This window comes from Protopterus annectens, chromosome 2.part0 (assembly GCF_019279795.1).
Source record: "Protopterus annectens isolate FY-2018-M chromosome 2.part0, PAN1.0, whole genome shotgun sequence".
Classification (NCBI taxonomy): domain Eukaryota; kingdom Metazoa; phylum Chordata; order Ceratodontiformes; family Protopteridae; genus Protopterus; species Protopterus annectens.
The window spans coordinates 123,493,446-123,512,256 of NC_056728.1; the positions used below are offsets into that span (position 1 = coordinate 123,493,446).

The following is an 18,811-nucleotide window of genomic DNA, read 5'->3' on the forward strand; positions in this document are numbered from 1 at the left end:
CAGTGTTTGTGAGTAAGATTGAAAACTATTATCAAGTGCCCTAGATTTTGTATGTATGTGTTATCCGCTTTCACTAGCCTGGGGAGCAATCATGGCACTGCCAACTTTCCTTGAAATGTTGCCTGATGAGGTCTTTAAAGGAGGCTTTGGATGATGTGTTTTGAATGCTTGTAGGGACAGAGATCCATTTTTTAGCCACTGAACTACTATATAGTGCATCTCCAAAGCTATTGTAGCTGTTGGTGACTTCTGGTAGTAGTTTGCTTGATGATCTAAGAGGCCTTTTGGCTGAATGATGTTGTACTAGGTTTTTGAGGGCAGGACACTTATTGGGGAGGTAATAGATAGAATGACAGAGGCAGAGCTGATTGTAGGTTAGGAGGTTGGGCAGTTCAATCCAGTGGAGCTGTCTCAAAGCAGTACAGTGATGAGTTCTATATGAGCAATTTGCAGCAAAGCGGGCAATTCTGTTATAGCAGGCTTCCATTTTGCTTAGTTCAGTTTTGTTGAGATTAGTCAGAATGGGAGATGAATAGAGTAGGGTGGATAGAAGATGGGAGCGAGCAATGGCTGATCTTGTGTTGTTGGTAAGAAATGGTTTGATACGGTAGAGCGACCCCAGTTTGGCATGCACTTTTTTAATAGTTAAGTTGAGATAACTATCAAATTTTAGGTGGGAGTCGATGGTTATTCCCAATAGCTTAGCCTGTGCCACTGGAGCAATTGGAGTAGCATTAGTGGAGTAGATAGTGAATTGACTGTTAGTGTTTTTGTTAGAACTGGTTAGAATCATAAGCTGAGTTTTCTTTGGATTGAGGATAAGTTGGGCTTTGGTAAGGTAGTTTTCAACGTCAGAGAATGCTAGTTGAGTTGTTTGCAGGAGGGTGGGAATGTTTTGTGCAGCACAGATTAAGGTAGTGTCATCTGCATACTGAATTATAGATGCATGCTGTGTGGAGGTATGGAGGTCATTTATGAAGACTGTGAATAGTAGTGGTCCTGTGGTCCTAAGATAGAACCCTGTGGGACTCCTATAGTTATGGGCAGCTGAGGAGATATATAGATATATATGGGTCCCCTATGAAATCCTGACTGCACAGAATCCCACGCCAAAAATACCGAGATGAAAAGCCCGAAACCCCACATTACCGAACTACCACAAGTGCGAAATTCAAAATCCCAATGTTAAGGGATTTTGAGTTAGCACTTTTGGTGTTGCAGTTCAGGTAAGTATGTGTGTGTAAGTGTGTTTGTAAGTGTGTGTTGTGACTGTGGTGCGTGTGTGTGTGTGTGTGTGTGTGTGTGTGTGTGTGTGTGTGTGTGTGTGTGTGTGTGTGTGACTGTAATGTGTGGATGTGAGTTTGCCTTGTGTATATGTCTGTGCGATCTCGGAGTTAGAATAATAAAGTAGGGGGGTGCCTTACACATGGGGGTGCAGGGGGGCAAAGCCCCCCTGCTTATCTTTAGTGTAGGGTAGTTTGTTTGGTTATGGGGTGAGGGTGTGTGTATGTTTGGGTATGTTTGTGTGTGTGCTGTATGTATGTATCAGTTTCGCTATTTTGAATTTCGCGCTTTCAACGTTTTGGTAATGTGGGGTTTCGGGCTTTTCGTCTCGGTATTTTAGGCATCGGGATTCTGTATGTTCGGGATTTCGTAGGGGACCCATATATATATATATATATATATATATATATATATATATATAGGTATACATATTCCAGATACAACATCGACTTTTCGGAAAGTCGAATATCATATGGCTGAGACCATATGTTTGATCTTCTGAAGAGTGAAAAACAACAAGACACAAAAATTTACATTTTTGCAGGAGGGCAAGCCCCCCCCCTACACTTCCCATGTGGAGACAATATACCAACTCTGAGTTCACACCACAGTGGGGAAAGGGTAAAGCCCCTCCCCACTGTACTGCAGTCTCCATACAAATGCCTTGACTTTTTAGAAAGTTGGAACATATGGTCTCAACCATATGAAGTTCAACTTTCCGAAAAGTCGATCATCTGAAAGGGATCCATACACACACAGACTCAAACATAAGGTCAGCATTTTTTCAATATGCCTGGCTGCTAGTATTTTCAGCCTGTCATTCTGCTTTTAGTGAAATAGAAAGTGTCACATCAGGAAATAGTGACAGATGTAAAGTGTGATGCCATAACAACACAATGTACAGCTACATATGTATATCTTATTAACTTTGTCCCTGGCAGCAGGTAGGTATGTGTATCCACTGTATATGTTAACAGAACTGTGCAGCTTTTTGACCCTGATACACATAGTGACACACCAGGTAGCATAGAGGCACCCTGATATTGCTAAGCATAATCCTATCACATGACAGGTCCACGCAAGACTCCACAATAAATGTAGTTGACAGAGGTGTAGCCAGCTATTTTGGCACGTGGTGCTTTTTCACAATTGTAGTTGAGGAGCAAAATAAGCAAGGTCTTTATCTGTTTCTCTACTTAAAAAAAAAAAAAAAAAAAGGTAGGGCACCTGTTTAGGATTTTGTGCTCTATCTTAAGGAGCAAGCCACCAGGTCCATAGCTACACTACTCAAATCTGAAGAGCAAAAAAGCTATTTTGCATATGTAAACTGTAGCAAGCTGCTTTATGCATTTATAACAAGCTGTTAAGCAGTTGCTACAGTTACTCACATAAGGATCACTAATGCTCTTCAGTTTAGACGACAGATGCAAAAATGCATTTAAGACCTTTCTGCACATACCTATCACTTCCCCTATCATTTTGCATCTGAGGAGGGATCCCCCTTGCTCCACACTAGATGTGCTTAGTTGGTATATTGCAGTACTACCCATAACCACCTCCACCTAAAGTAGAAACACCAGACAGTGGCCCACACTTATTTTTAGTGCCCTCTATGACAAAGACCAACCAGTAGCAAAGGCAATTTCCCAAACATAAAAAAATAAAACACAATGACATCCTTACAGCTGTTTTTATTGTCACCTAAGCTCTCCTTCCCATAGATGGAGATCATTAGGGTAGTAGCTCTCTTGTCATCATAACTATTGCTGCACTGCTTCCCTGACCTGGTATTGTCCATGACTGTGGTCAACACCTCATTCAAGTCACATAAACCATCATATTTACGGAATATATCATCACTGGGGCCCATTAGCCACTAGATAGAGCATACATTTGCTTTGCTTCATGCACAGTGAAGGCGCTCTTCTTGTGCACTGGCAGAGGGAGATTATTGCTGCATGAATATCCTGAGAAAATGGAAGTACATTCAAGAGGAGTAAATTGGCAGCCTGTGACAATGTATAAAATATGATTTCTGAACTGTAACATAACTTGCCACGGCTCAGAAACTCCGTGCACAAGCTCATCCACGTCTTTTGCTTAAGTATGTAGCCACTTGATGTCAGTCATATGCCTAAATGATTATCTGCACTTCAAAGTTACAGATGCATGGCAGCTCAGGGTACTTGATCTCAATTGCCTATGTACCGTGCAAAGTGGTATAATGTTTCTGAGTTATTGAACATGCTTGTATCTTGTATGTTAACCTACACAGATTTTGGAAGGCATTTTGGAGGTCTAGGCAGCAGTCCTAGGTGAAATAATAGCACTTTCTGGATTTGTACATAGCTGTGTGGAGATGTACAGTAATCTGCAAGTGTGTAATAAGTGGTCTTTGTCCACCGGCTTAGGAGTGTGTGCCCTCCCACAGGAATTTAGTTTGCATAAGGCTAGCAATAGGACTGTGTGAACCTGCATGTGTTATATGTACACCCCATAATCCGGCACCACGGTAGCCCACAATATCAGAACAAACTATCTCTCTACATACTTCTCAGTTCTTAAGGACAACACATGCCCTGTGTAAAGATTATGGGAGGATATAGTACTGGGCACAACATTTGCTTGTCTGTTCAGGTGTATCCCTCCCACAGTAGTACTGTATAGCTCTGTCACCTGTTTTTTCATTAGTTATTCCCCTAATGTTGGCACTGAGGACAACTTTCATTCCCCTATACATACCTGCAGGTCCTAACAAAGTAGCTGGACCCAGTGTGCATGAGTGCCAGTCTGTGTCAGGTACACTGGCTGTATATATTTCCACATCTGTCCTTTAGACTGTGGTATGGAATATCCTCATAGCTGTCCTTCTAACTATAGGGTTGTATACCTAGATTACCTCTGTGTCTGTAGCAGTTATCATTCTAGTCCCAGCAGTGTACAGTCTATAGTTATATCTCTTGTGTTTATAGGTGTCTGTATATCTGGAGGTAAAGTAGACAGCATAGGCTGGATAATTTCATCTTTGCTGAAAATGGAATCCTATTACAGCCCGTCAGGTCTCATGGGCAGTGGTTGTTGGATGGAGGGGTACTAAACAGCATTTTATAAGTCCAGGTGTGGCTCTTAGTGGTCCAAGACATCCGTACTGAGGAGTGGGGATGGGGGGCAAAAATTGCACTGCAAAGTAATGTAATAAGTATGTCACCAACATGATACACAATGCAAAGGCAAAAGCATGTTTCATAGCAGCTGAGAAGTCAGACATGAGGGGCACCAGAGAGCAGTAGGTTAATGGAGCCAGAGAACTTTTTGGTGTCCTTGCAGTGGGAGGAGTGAACACTAGCATCAAGCTAGACCAGACTAATGTATCTCAGTTAATGATACACCTGGTTAGTAACATGACACATTTCTTTACAGCAAAACTGCACATGTACACTGTAACTACGGTAGGCTGACTGTAGCATACACTGCTTATGCTTTCTCGTGGAAGCATCAAGTATTCATTCATGTCCAGATAATAGCTGAGGAAAGTTGGGATTGCATGCCGCAAGGTCATAGTCATATCGCATTTACTGATATTCAGTCAGGTGCTTCTTTTGTTGGGTATTCACAGGGCAGACCACTGTTGTAGTTACATCTGCAGAAACTGGGGCAGGACAACAGGTTGATGGTGGCACCCATGCAGAGGCTGTTGATGACAATACACAAACATCTAAGTCACAGACAAATGACACAGTGGCACTCTTCATCTGCATCTGGGGTATATGTCAACCCATAGGTGGACCTGAAGCTATATGATGTCAGCACTCATTATTCACTGTGAGTGAGGGTTTTGTTATGGCTGCAAGCAGCAGTAATGCCTCCCGGTTACTGCTTCACCACAGTGCAGCCTTGCAGAGGTTCTTTCGAATCAGTCAGCAGATTTGCAGGAATATCATCCAGGCACCGTCTGTTGCCACTCAGTCCAACATGGATCTGATTGCTTTACTGTATGGCGTTCATGGGGATGTTGCTCAGCATTTGCTTGTCTTTGACAACATGGAGTCCAAAAACTTTATAAATATTATTGTTATGAGCTATACGGTGGTATGCACTGTTTCCATGTCCACTTCCATGTGGAGTACTGCATATACCGCCATCACTTCCAAGACAGCCATTGCCGCAGGTCATTGTAAGATAGTTACTTGGGGGGGGGTCATGCTGGGGGGGGTGTCACGGGGTACACAGTCCTCACCTGTATCAGGAAGTGTATGAGACTCTGCTACCCCTTGTTGATGGTGGTAACCATGCCGTCTAGCCTCCATTGGCATACACTTCACCATCAGACCCTGTTCAGGTCACATTCCAACAGTTGCCCACCATCCCTTCCATGAAAGGCCTGGAGTCCAACTGCAGCAACCTAGAGGAATAGCCTCAGCTCACAGTCATTTAGTGACCTCCCATCCTCAATAGAGGAGGAAACTATGCCTGACACAAAGTACCTGTTACTTCTAAAAACAAACATTTCTGCCTCCTGTGACTTCTCCCCCTACCCAATATGTTTGAATAGCCAAGTGTCATTGTATCCCTCTTCACTTGTGCACATAATGATGACTGTGACCTCCTTCACCCTTCCTCCCATGTATTGTATTTGGAGATGTCTGATGTACACTGTGACCTAGCCATGTACTGACCATCACAGCCTAATAGTCTACATACATCATATTTGTCCTGTTTAATATTCCTTTGTCACTTTGTACTCACGTACACATTAAAGCCCATAATTTTGAACTAGACATCACTGCTTGAACTGCAGTACCATGCATTGTGACAATTGCTGCTTAAGTGGTGCTGTGCAGATGCTGCTTGCTGATGTTCTACCTCACAGTCATCAGCAGATAATGTTGTACCTTCCATGCTAAATATGTGTGAGCCTGGTGCAAGTGTAGCCATACCATGGGGGTGGCCTTCCATTTTCCCCAAGATCATATTATACAGCATGGTACATACTAGAAGCATCCTGCAGTCTGTGGCAAGGCCATATTGCAGTGCTTACCCCAGACATATCAGGGTAGAGGGAGCAGGTTTTATGCTGGCTGAGCATGTGCTCAGTGATATAATTTTTTTTTTGGGTATGCTATGTTGTACAGGATTTTGGCAATATTCTAGCAGTTTTGTATGGATGTCATTAGCTAGGCTGTAGAGAATATCCAGCATCGCCTGCACCATAGTAGCAGAATATGTGATGCATGTACTACTTTTGAGTACACTTCATATTTAGCCATATACATTTAATTTAACCACAGTGCCTGCACTTACTGACTAGATGGCCCACTGGAATGTCACCTTACAGGAATGTACATTACAGCTGATATGTAAGCCATATATATGAGCCATGGCTAGTGAGTGCTGCACATACACTGGTTATAAGGCCATATGCATTAGTTCACCAAATGGTAGTCTTTCCTGTTTAAATTCCTCTCTGATTGTGGACCAGGGTTGGACTTTACTACTACATGTATACAAACTATTGTATGCAATACTTCAGGGAGGACAGCAGTGTCATAAATGCCATATATAATGATGACTCTCTTCTCTGATGTGGAAGGAAACCAGATATTTTCATTCATATGTTGAAGGTTGACATTGCAGAACTTGTTCTTTATATTTGAGTCAGTGGTCTGAGAAATAATTAGCTACCCATCTTGGTTTGTGAAAGGTCAGTTTTGCTCGAATAGTAAGCACTATACATACACTGGTCTCCTCATTATAGGAAATTGCGCTTTCCTGTAGATTATACACTGTGAGCAATACATGACAACTGGGCTCTGTATGAGATCTTTGTCTACACAAAACTGATCAATAATCTATTGGTCACTAACGTTATGGAACATTATCCCCTGCCACTGCCATTTTCCTTTATGCCCATCTGGTCCTTGGGGCATATGGGTGGGAAGTGGCATTATGAACTGCTATTAGATAGATGCAGCCCTGTAACTGCTGCTGTGGCTGAACATGTTTGCTATCTGCAACTCCAATATTTGTGTTGTGCTTTGCTATGTTATAGTCTGGCACATATTGCTTTGCATTTCTCTCCCATTTACGACTATGAATAGTGGCTGCCTTCAGCTTGTATGCATTTGCATGTCATTATTGCCTCAGGTCCCAACCCTCCTTCATTTGTATGGCATTAGGCTACTGTTGTGTATCTTCATTGCATCACAGTTCTGCTTACTGCGTAGCAGAATAATATGGCACTGAATCACTGCTGGCCAGCCCTTTGCCATCTCCTGTGCAACCATGTGCTGCATAGTACATAGTGTGTTTATGAATCCCAGCATATGTTTCCTATCTTTTTTGTTTGTGTTCTTGTAAAATAGCCGGTATGCATGAAGAGAACATCATCACATTTATGGGCATTTGCATGCTAAATAGCTTTTATACTGCTAGTATGCTGTTATATGTAATGTATTGTTAAAAGGTGTTGTAAAAAAAGTATATCACTTTTTTTCATTTATCTACAAAGCACCTAAATGCATAAATGCATACGAAATTTTAATTTATTTAGCTTACATCAGTACTTGTACATTTGTGTTGAATGACACTGAGTTAACAGTTCCTGCACTACATTTTGACTATGGTGAGTACTTTTGCTGTAACTCAAATTCTTAATTAAGATAGGGTTACATTGTTCTAACACTGGCATGATGGTGTTCTTTTGCTGAAATTTTAATTTTTATCACAAACAATATTTATGTCCATACCATTTTATATATATATATATATATATATATATATATATATATATATATATATATATATATATTTTTTTTTTTTATATACACACACACACTTGGACAACCACATCTGTGAGCACACAGATGCGCAAACGTGTGCATGCAATAAATATATTGCTCTTGCTAGTTCTGAGAAAAATGGTGTTTTGTGTTTTATAGTTTCTTTCAGTATGTTGCTATGGTATTTGTTTGCATAGAAACACAGCGTCAACAGGAAATATTCAAATATCACAAGATTAACAGAAAGCAATGAGGTATTTCATTGGTTTCCTCTGTGCACTCTTGTCTGAATAGTACTCTCTGTCTTTAAACTATGTTGTTACAGTGTCTGATTTCATTCTCATTTTTAATTTACAGTTGCATTACCATGAAATGATGGTAACAACACTTTTATGTCGTGAAATATAGCTGTTTTGTGAGAGCTTTAAAATAATTTTGCAAGAACAGAAAATGCATATACTTTACTGTATTAATAAATTAGTGAAGAGGACAAAACAATATCTAAAGCCTTTATACTCAAGGAGCAATTACCCTGCAGTCACTCTGTTGCTTTAGGGAGTTCAGAGAAGCAGACAAATCCTTCTTTATGTAGTTATCATTTCTTGTGGGTTCAACAGTGGCTACTGATCATATATTGTGTGTACTCTAACACCTTACCTTTTAATATTTATCCAAGTAGCTTTTCAGTGTCTGACTTTTACATGTGTGCATTGAAACTTGTGTGGTGCACCTTCTGATTGTGTAGCTAGCACAAAGCATTCTTTAAAAATGACAGTGCAATCTTATCTTCCTTCATAGGAGACAACAATATTGCACCAGTCCTTGCTACCCTCTGTGGCAGAGAACCTCCTGGCCCTATCAGGTCTACTGGTGATGCTATGTTAATTCGTTTTACCTCTGATTCCATCATCCCTGGGGCTGGCTTCAATGCTTCTTTTCACAAAAGTAAGTTTATTTTTCATTTGCAATCTACTGTTCCTCCAGGGACTCAGAAATGCAAGGATATAATTGGTATGGTAGTCATGAAAAGCTGGCTGTATTTGCAGATGATATTATTTTATACCTGACAAAACCAGAAAGAGACATTACAGCTGTTGAACATTCTAATACAGTTTCAAATATTTTCAGGATACAAAATTAATGAAGCTAAAACAAAGGCAATAACAGTAAATTATGTACCCACATATGAATTTGTTCAGCAATATCCATATTTATGGGGAGACATAATAAAATTAAATATTTAGGAGTATGGATTAAAATGATTCTGGTGTTGCAGCTAAGGATATGTGGGAAGAGACTAAATTAAAGATAAAACAAAAACTGAGAAAATGGAAGCTTTGTTATATGGATATGGATAGTAAGACACAAGCAATTAAATGCTTTTTGTCCCATTAGTCTTATACAAGTCAGGCATATTTTCATCAGCCAAAGGAGAAGTTGTGGATAGCAATTAATAAAGAGCTGAAGGATGTTATCTGGGAGTGGAAGACAGCAAGAGTCAATTAGGATAAGCTAATTCTTCCAGCAGAACAGGGTGGATTGGGATTACCTGATTTAAAGTGATATTTCAGAACTACACAGTTAAGGCTCCTATACATAGCACAAGCAGGAAACTATAATTCAAAGTGGAAAGGGATGATGATGATGATGATGAAACAGGGGTGGGGGGGCACAAGAAATAAGGAGATACTGGGATTTTGGACGCAGACCTTTAAGGAGAATCATATAGAATATTATATCTATAAAGTAACAGAAAGTATCTTGAGAACGATGCCAACATGGGAAAATTGAAAGGAGATTCTGCTGATAGGGATGACTGCAATTAGGGATATGGACAATAGGCAAGAGGAGGCTGGAATTTGTTGGAGAAAACTGACAAAGGAACCAAGATATTAGAAGCAAATAACTTGAGAGGGAAAGATGATAGCATGGGAAGACACCAAGAATTTAATTTGCCTGCAGTTGAGAGATTGCCTTCCCTATCAAGGATTGATAACAGGGCATAGGTAAAGAGAAATAAATAGGGTGGTCCTAAATGAAAGACCAGCACTGGTAGAGTTTTTAGTAGAATCAAGAACAGAAGCTGCCATTAAGAAATTAATAATTAGAGCATATAAAATATTGCATGATAACTATAAAAATCAATCAGAGGAGGTTAGACAGGATTGGGAAGAGAGACTCGATAAGCAATTCATAAAGAAACAATGGGAGAATATATGTATTTCTCCTAAATATGCAACAAAATGTAGACAATTTAGGATTTTTGCTTGGAAATGTTTACATAGATATTTTTTATATCCCAAGTAGACTCCAGAGAATTTTTCCTCAGGTAGACAGCAAATGCTGGAAATGTGACAGGGAAGAATGAGGTACTTGGGAACATATTTTCTGGGAATGCAGTGAGTTGGTGGACTTTTAAGGATTCCCTGTGGGATGCACTGCTGGAGATGATAGATGGGCAGATTAGTTTGATGCAAAAGATGATTTTTCTGAGCTATGATACAGAATTGGAATTGCCTAAGCATGGTAAGGCCTTGCTGTGTCTAATTATGGTGGCTGCCAAAAAAGCAATTACTAGAAAATGGAAATCAGAATCTAAACCAACTATACTAGAAGTAGTGAATATAGTAACAGAAATAAAACAACTAGAAATGAGATCTTTAGAAAAGGGTAGGTGCAAACTACATAGAAAAAAAATGGGAATTGTGGGAACAATATATACAGGGGAGGAATGGGGTTTAAAATAAGGTAGGACTTAAATGAGCTATGTAACGTTTGAGTGAAAATGATTGGGTAGATTATAAGTGAAGTATAATGCTTGCAACTGAGAGTGTCTAACTATGGTTTGTGATCTAACATGCTTGCAACTAGGACTGTGTCATTGTGGTTTGTTTTCATTTATATATATGTATGATTGCCCATGTTGTAAGTGATGGTTTAATAAAGTGATTGCCTGTGTCATAAGTAATGGTTTAATAAAGATGTTTCTTGTTTAAAAAAAAACAGAAAGGGCAGGAATTAAATAATGTATGCAATGTTGCTTAGGTTATATGATGTTTAGCAATATTTGTGAAATATAATGTTTATAAATATGAACTTGTTAATACAGTTTGATTAAATATAAATGTAAATTTACCTATGTCACAAGTGATAATTCAATAAAGGTGTTTAAAAAAAAAAGTGGCGTAAAGCAAACAAACATTATTATAGTTATTTCAAAATATGATTCACTGTTCTCCCACCCCTAACATGATATCCACATGTAGCAAGGAGCTGTAATGTAAAATTGCAATTTTTCTGGAAAGAGCACTCTGTAGTTGAGAAATTATACTACAGCTTTCTCTCTTTCACCCCTTGATGTAAATGTCGGATTTTACAATGCTGGCTCATGCATAATTTACATACCACTATGTTTAGCCCTACAACAAACATCCTGTATTGCTATTCTGGCCATAGTGTTAACAGTCTGTGTATCACAGAACTCTAACCACTGGAGTAACTGTAGAAATATGATCCTTTTGAAAAAGAGATCTGCCTTGCTGTATATTACCCATGTTTCCTGACAGCAGTTCCTGTAGAATGATGAAAACAGTTTGTAAGATGTGTTGGTTCACTGCAGACTGTCCTTCCTGAGCCCTATTCTTTCTGAAATATATGGTCTGCTGCCAGACAATTGCCACAACATAGAGCAGGTGAGCTTACTTACTGTAAGCAGAGGAAGTGGTTATAATTCTATGAATTTTTCACATCAATTGCATGCAGATATGCTATATATTTTACTACAGTAACTCAGCCTGTGTTTTTTTTTTTTCAGAACTGTGTGGTTGGTTATATCAAGTGGAGAATGCTATAGTAGTTATATACATGCAAGCTTAGCAGTTTTGGAACAGCATGTCACATGTCCTGGAAACATTTTCAGTGTGCACATATAGACAAGAATATTCTCTGTCAGTGTGTACTGAATTCTGTCAGATATAATTGTTTACCATTGATTGACTTTAATTCTTGCTAATAACTATAACTAGCAGATTGAAAAATTGTATTCCAAGATAGAATTTGTATTTCTACCACTTGTCTATGTTCTCCTTCCTTTGTAACCAATCTGCTTTGTTACTTTATAACTGCATTTTATTTTATTTTATTTTTGTGGTTTTGGCACATCTCCTCATGGCAGAACAAACGGTTCCCTATTAAGTAAGCTTAATATAGCGAACACTGTTTAATCAACAATTAAATGTCAAAATGACAAAATCCCGAAGACACGGAACAGTGATTTTTTTTCCCATGGAAAAAAAATCACTGGGCTATTTTCAGGACTTTGCCATTTCCTCCACTGTGGTGCGATCTCAAAGTTGGTATATTTAAGTCGGGGTGTGGAGGGCTCAGCCCCCCACTTTATTTTGTGTTTTTTTTTTCCTTGGGGAAAAAAAATCGCTGTTCCGTTTGTTCTGAATTTTGTGTTTTCGTATAGACCCAAACAAACTGCATGTTGCAATTCCATATACCCATTGCATACAGATAGTGAACAAACTCCACATAACATCTATCTGAAAGAATTATGAGTAACATCTAAAAATAAGCCATGTCTGTTTTGTTAATAGCCTAGCTGGGCATTCATTAGTTCAAAAATGCTAAAATTAAAACTGAATCTCCCTATAATGTGCAAGATAGAGACTGTCATGATTTTCAGAGCAGTCTTTCTATTCCTACAGTATATTTTCACATGATCACATTATCAGAATTCCCGGTCATTTGATTCATACACTTTATCTAAATGTGCTCATCTTTTTATCAGCGTCTTTGAATTTCTGCAACTTGTAACCTATGCTACAGAAATTAGTGATATGGTTTTCTACTTGTTTATATTCTGATCAGTTAGTATGTCATACCTTGCTTAATTGGTGAAGGAAGTAATTAGTCAGTGACATGAAACCACCTCCTCCAAAACTGCTTCTGAGGCACTGAAGTTACCAGCCAGCTGTAGAGATATGTGTCATAGGTTGCTATATGCAACATGATTCAAAAATAGCAAATTTAAGTCAGACAAAGGTACTTTCCAGTCAGATATACAAGACAAATTCATTAAAACTACCATTGCATACTTTAATAACATATAAGCAAAAACAATGCTGCTGGATAGCAGCAATTATACATGAAATGGCAGCTTGGATTAAACATCCTCTCTAATTTTCAGTTATATTTTTCAGACATCAGCTAGCTTGTTTGTGGCATTATTGTTGTTGCTGAAAGAATGGATTTGTTACAGTCTTTTTTCAGATAAGAAGTTATTACAGTAGAAGGGTGCACAACTATTTTTCTTGCAGTTTTACATGTTGTGGTACTGTGATAATTTTACATTTTTATTAGTACCTTTTGCAAGTCCGGAGTTTTCTGCTGTGCATTTAGAAAACATTAATCCACATGTGCAAACTAATTATACTGCTATTTCTTTTCTAGGTTGTGGTGGCTATTTCCATGTCAATAGAGGCATCCTCACCTCTACACATTACCCTCAATCCTACCCAGCCAACCAGAACTGCACCTGGCATGTGGTGGTTACCAGTGGTTATACCATCAATGTTAACTTTGAACAGCCTTTCCAAATTCAAGGCTCTGGCACTGGATGCAGCAGCGGAGATTATCTGGAGGTATACAGATGACACCTTCTCACACTTTCTATTCACTACATGATGTCTTGTTTTGGGCAATAGCAGAAAGGAGCCAATGGGATGGGTTTGTGCCAGGAAAAACAGGAAAATGGGGATGATTGCTTAATGGCATTGAGAAAGAGGATTTAGTAGATGTGGGTCAGTACTATCTAGTTGAATATGAGAGGAAATTCACAAGGAAGGTAAGTACCCTCAGATGCTGCAGCTTTGGAGTTTATTTATTTATTTTACATTTGTTATTTGGGATAGTCAACTGGACACATGTCCATTTTCAGTTGAGGCCCGGGGAGAAAAGCTCCACACACATCATTAACAAGTAATAAAATATAAAATACAAAGTTTGAACAGAAAACAAATCATACAAAATGTAGAGAGTCTTAATTAGTAGTCTGAGTTGAATATATTTTGTTGCCAGAGTATGATAGCAACTTCAGACTTGGAAGAGCTGGGGATTCTGTAGCCACACCCTAAAGATTTGGTGGTAAAGATAATAGAGGCTTGCCATGGCCACTTTTATTTTTGTTATCTGTAGTGGAGTCCACTCCTATTAAAATAAGCAGTCTGTGTGGACTATTTGTGTTATTTCAGTGTAGGTCTAACTACTGAATGAAGGTATGCAGGCCTGAGTGACATGGTGCTCAGACCGGCAGATTGAAAGATGAGAGGTGGATGCTGAGCATGTACAGAAGAGAGAAGGGGCACAGTGGTCTGTAATAAAGAGAGCAGCTGTAGAGGTCTGTAATGTCAAGCGCAATTTTGATGAATATGTCAACTTGTCAAAATTACAACCTTCAAGCACAACCTAGGATTATGGGCAGAGGAGGAGCTATGCTTTTCTACCTGTCATATGAGAGACTTTACTTCCACCCTGCTCCTTAAAACTTCAGGATCACACCCAGACACCACTTTGGAGAAAAGGAACAATTTCAGTAAGGTGTTATACTCAGCAGCATTGTTCGTTTTTATAATGGATTATAACCAGATAAAATCATGGTGTACCAGACTAAAGTAGAAGTGAAGCAAAAGGAAGAGTACTGGCTTTCTAGAATGAACTGTTTGACTGTTTAGCAGTATTATACCAAAAATCTTATGTCTTGTACATATTCAGAAATTCTCAAAACAGATATGCTACCCACCAGCACTGTTTATAAAGGTTGCTTAATTCATTTATTTGTCTGCTAATAAAATGGGGAGTGGGCACAAACCAAAATGAATAATTTCTACAAGACCTAATACAATAATAAAAAGGCATTTGAGACAAGGCCGGTATTAGTTAAAGAAGTATGTAGGTAAGATGGTTAGTTATTTTGTTAGCAATATTAGTGTAGGAAAACATATTAACAAATCCTTACAGTGAAATGGTAATGAGACAAATGCCACGGAATAGTGGTAAATTTTCTCTCAGGAGAAGGAAGTGGGATTAGTCTGAAACTTCAACTCTCACAACAGTCAATGTTTTCACTTTTATGAAAGTTTTAACAAAGCAGCTGTAAAGAAACTGATCAGATAGAGTAAGTGGTCTTAATGTGGTCTGCCAGTATATTGTGTTTCTGCATTTTTTTTTTTTTGCTTCTGATTAAGGACAGAACATTTGATATGTTGGAAAGCAGGCAGAAATGCCTGTTAAATTTAATAACCACAGTTTGTAGCTCTACTGTTAAAAAAGCATTTGTTCTTGTTAAAAGCTTATTGCTAAACTTGTAATGAGTGGTGAGAGACTGCCCCCATCTGCTTACAAGAGAAAATACGTTGGGTTTCTCTTTAGTGTATTTTCTAGACGGCTTTTCTCTTTCAAATATATTTTCCAAATAGTGTTCTAACAACTAAGCTTCTTTGAATATTAGTCATCAGCAAAAATAAATATTTAAGTATTCTCAACACAGTTGAGGTTATATGGCACCTTTATTTCTTTGTTGGCAGAGTCAGTCTTCAGACAAATGTTACACATAATTGGCAGACTTGCTTCAATATTTTGTTCAGATACTCAAGATCTTAGTCAGTCTGATGGCTCCTTAAAGGGAGCAAAGTCCCCAGCTGCACACAGTAACATTCTTCTCCCTTGGCTAATTTGTCGTCTTCACTCTGAATATGACATTTAATATGTTATCCTTTGCATGATGGTAATTCTTGATTTCATGGGAACTTCAGGAAGTAATAACAGTTAAAACAAAGGAGCCAGTCAACTTCCTCTGTTAAAAAGCTTTTGCCAAGTCATTTCATGTGACGGCAGTAATACAGCTGCAACAATTAAGTATCCATGCAGCTAGTGTAAGGCTGATGCAGTCACACAATGTTAAAATATTTTATGGGAGGAAGAAACCATACATCATGTGAGGGCAGAATTTAACATATGATACCAAATCATAGAACAGTTCAAAAAATTTGTAACAGTGAGGAAGAAAGTTATGACAAAAATACTGGAACAGAATCTAGTAATGGTCATTTAACTAGAAAGACTGAGGTAAAATGTTTCAGTGATAACCACTAAAACCACTTGTCTTTACTCCTATCATTATTTTTTGACAGAAAAGTTATACTCTCACAAAAAAATGATACAATTTGAAGGTATTCCCCTATGGGGTGCTTATCTGCCCAAATCTGAAGAAGCGCTAGCTGACTGTTGATACCTTGAAGCTACAGCAGAGAGCGCTCTTTAATGGTACAAAAGCTCTGAGAGTTTGTAGCCCTAACCACTGACTTTATACCACTCACCTCAAGCTGTACAGTAGTTAGGGTGCATGGAAGGTGTCTAAAGCTTTACATGCTGGCAAGTCGTCCAATCCTTGGCAGCATATGCCCCATATAGCTTAAGTTACTGCAACAGTGATCTATTCTAGCGTCTCCTGTTCTAGTAAGTTTACTTACACCAACTGTCCTTTCAGAATAAATAAAGAAATTCAGAGAAGATCTTGATTGATGGATTTACATAGTTATATAGATTGATGGATTTACATTCTTGTATATATCACCTGAGATTAAGAGGATGAGTGTTCCTTGGCAACCTTACATTTGAGCACTATCACCAAACTAATGAACATAAAAACAATAGCTCATTAAGCAGTAAATCAAACTTAGCCACATGTATTGTCATACCTAGTCATGGGTAGTGCTGCCTAAACCCATGATTGTGGTGGTTTATTCAATGCACATAAAGGAGTAAGATATGTAGTTGGTAAAGGCCCCATTTATCTTCTTGATTAAAAAGTATCCCTGAGAAGCAGACTGTGAGAAATGGTATCATACTAAAAATGTCACAAGTCTGATTTCTTCCCCATAACAGGTGCTTGGATTATCATTCTAGTACTGGTGTTGCTCTGCAGCATAGTGGCTCAGATGTCGACTGGATACTGTGAAACTGAGATCCTAAAGCTGGCAATAGTAGGTCAGATAATGTTAAAACTCCCATAGACCTTACTGAAAGAAGAAAAACAAGCGTTTCAGCCTTCAGTCTAGCACTTTGAACTACTAGGCCATTTTGATATGTAGCGTAAAATCTCCACTTAGAGGGGGATAACAGAAAAATGGGTAAAGAGATCAGAAGATCAAGTAATTAAAATAACAGAATTTAAAAAAATGTTAAAAAAAATCTAAATAACCCTCAGTGATTGCAAGTAAAATGGAAAATAATAAATGTAATAAAAAATACCAGAAGCCCCAAAAATCTGAACACACATCCAACATCTAACCCCAAAAACGTAACCAAAATCTTCCCAGGTCCCTAAAATGGCTAACCGTAAACTTTTTTCAGGCTTTTTTAAACTAAAGGACAACATGTAATATGTTTAGTGCTTTAATTACAGACTATATTGGGAACTTCTTCAGGACTGATACAGTCAATTAATAATCACAATTTTATATACACATATATATATATATATATATATATATATATATATATATATATATATATATCTTCCTTTCTTAAGATTCAGTGTGTGCTTGGTAGACAGTTGTTTAGTCGACGTTTATCCTCAATTAAGCAGCTGATCGATATGTGTCTGAGACTGAAAAATTACTAGGATTGGGGATTATGCCCTTACCCCATTATTGTGCAGTTTTGTAATTAGTATCTATAATTAGCAGGTGGTATAGGCCGCCATGCAAAAAAAATACAAAAAACAATGTTTTAATTTGTTTTTTGTTTTTTATTTTTGAATGAGCAAAGACTCTTTCTTTTTGCTTTTGATGTTGATGTTTTCGACATAAACACATAGATGTTTAGCATGTTGATGTTGAGTGTATTAATGTTTTATACTGCACCAATATCTATCTAGCTGTCTATCGAAAGGTAGAGAGCCATAGATAGATAGAGATATTCCAGATAACATTTAATATTATTTTTTTTGCCTCCATATTTTTAGTGAACAAATTCCATTAACGTCCAAGATCCATAAAAATGTCTGTACGAAGTTGATAAAAATGAAGTTATCAAACATCCCAACTAGCAAATTTGTAAAACAGACAACTGTGTTATATACATACATACATACATAAAATATAAAGACAATGCCAGTTGCTATTCACCACTAAACAGTGCCTTTTTAACAAAAATAAAAAGACTAGTGTCCCTTAAACCTTTGACAGGATAACTACAGAACTGTCCATTACATTTTTTGCTCCTGTATGCAGAACAGAAAGATAGACCAGTAAACTAGAAATTCCATACTCAAGGGGCATCTCCTATAACTGTAATATAACTGTTTTTCATAATTAGAGAACCATTTTACAATATCATCACAGCCTGTTTCCAGTGACTACAATTAATGGCCAACATTGTAACACTAACCATCCGTTTTCCCTTGTTTTGATGCTTGGAAAGACAAACATGCACAGACTGTAATTCCAAAAGCCAGAAACCGGAATGATCTAAACCTGGCAGACACTTTCTTACAGCACATGCCACAGCATCCAAGACTTTATCCCATATCCATTGGCTTTTGACACAACTCCATATTATGTGAAAGGAATTGGCTGCCACTTCCTTTCACATCCAATATGTACTATTAAGAGATCCTTGGTGCTTATAAATACTTAGTAGGGAATGTTGCCAGTGGTGAATTAGTTTGTAGTTGCTATATG

General features: G+C 38.1%; 1 protein-coding gene across 1 annotated transcript in view; it reads left to right on the forward strand.

The window, feature by feature from the left end:
- Positions 1-18,811, forward strand: part of LOC122792709 (cubilin-like) — a 3,134,001-nt gene that overhangs the window by 2,073,792 nt on the left and 1,041,398 nt on the right. The window contains exons 41-42 of the mRNA XM_044060295.1: positions 8,862-9,008; positions 13,521-13,711. Coding sequence (XP_043916230.1) covers positions 8,862-9,008; positions 13,521-13,711 — 338 coding nt within the window. The remainder of the gene's footprint in view (positions 1-8,861; positions 9,009-13,520; positions 13,712-18,811) is intronic.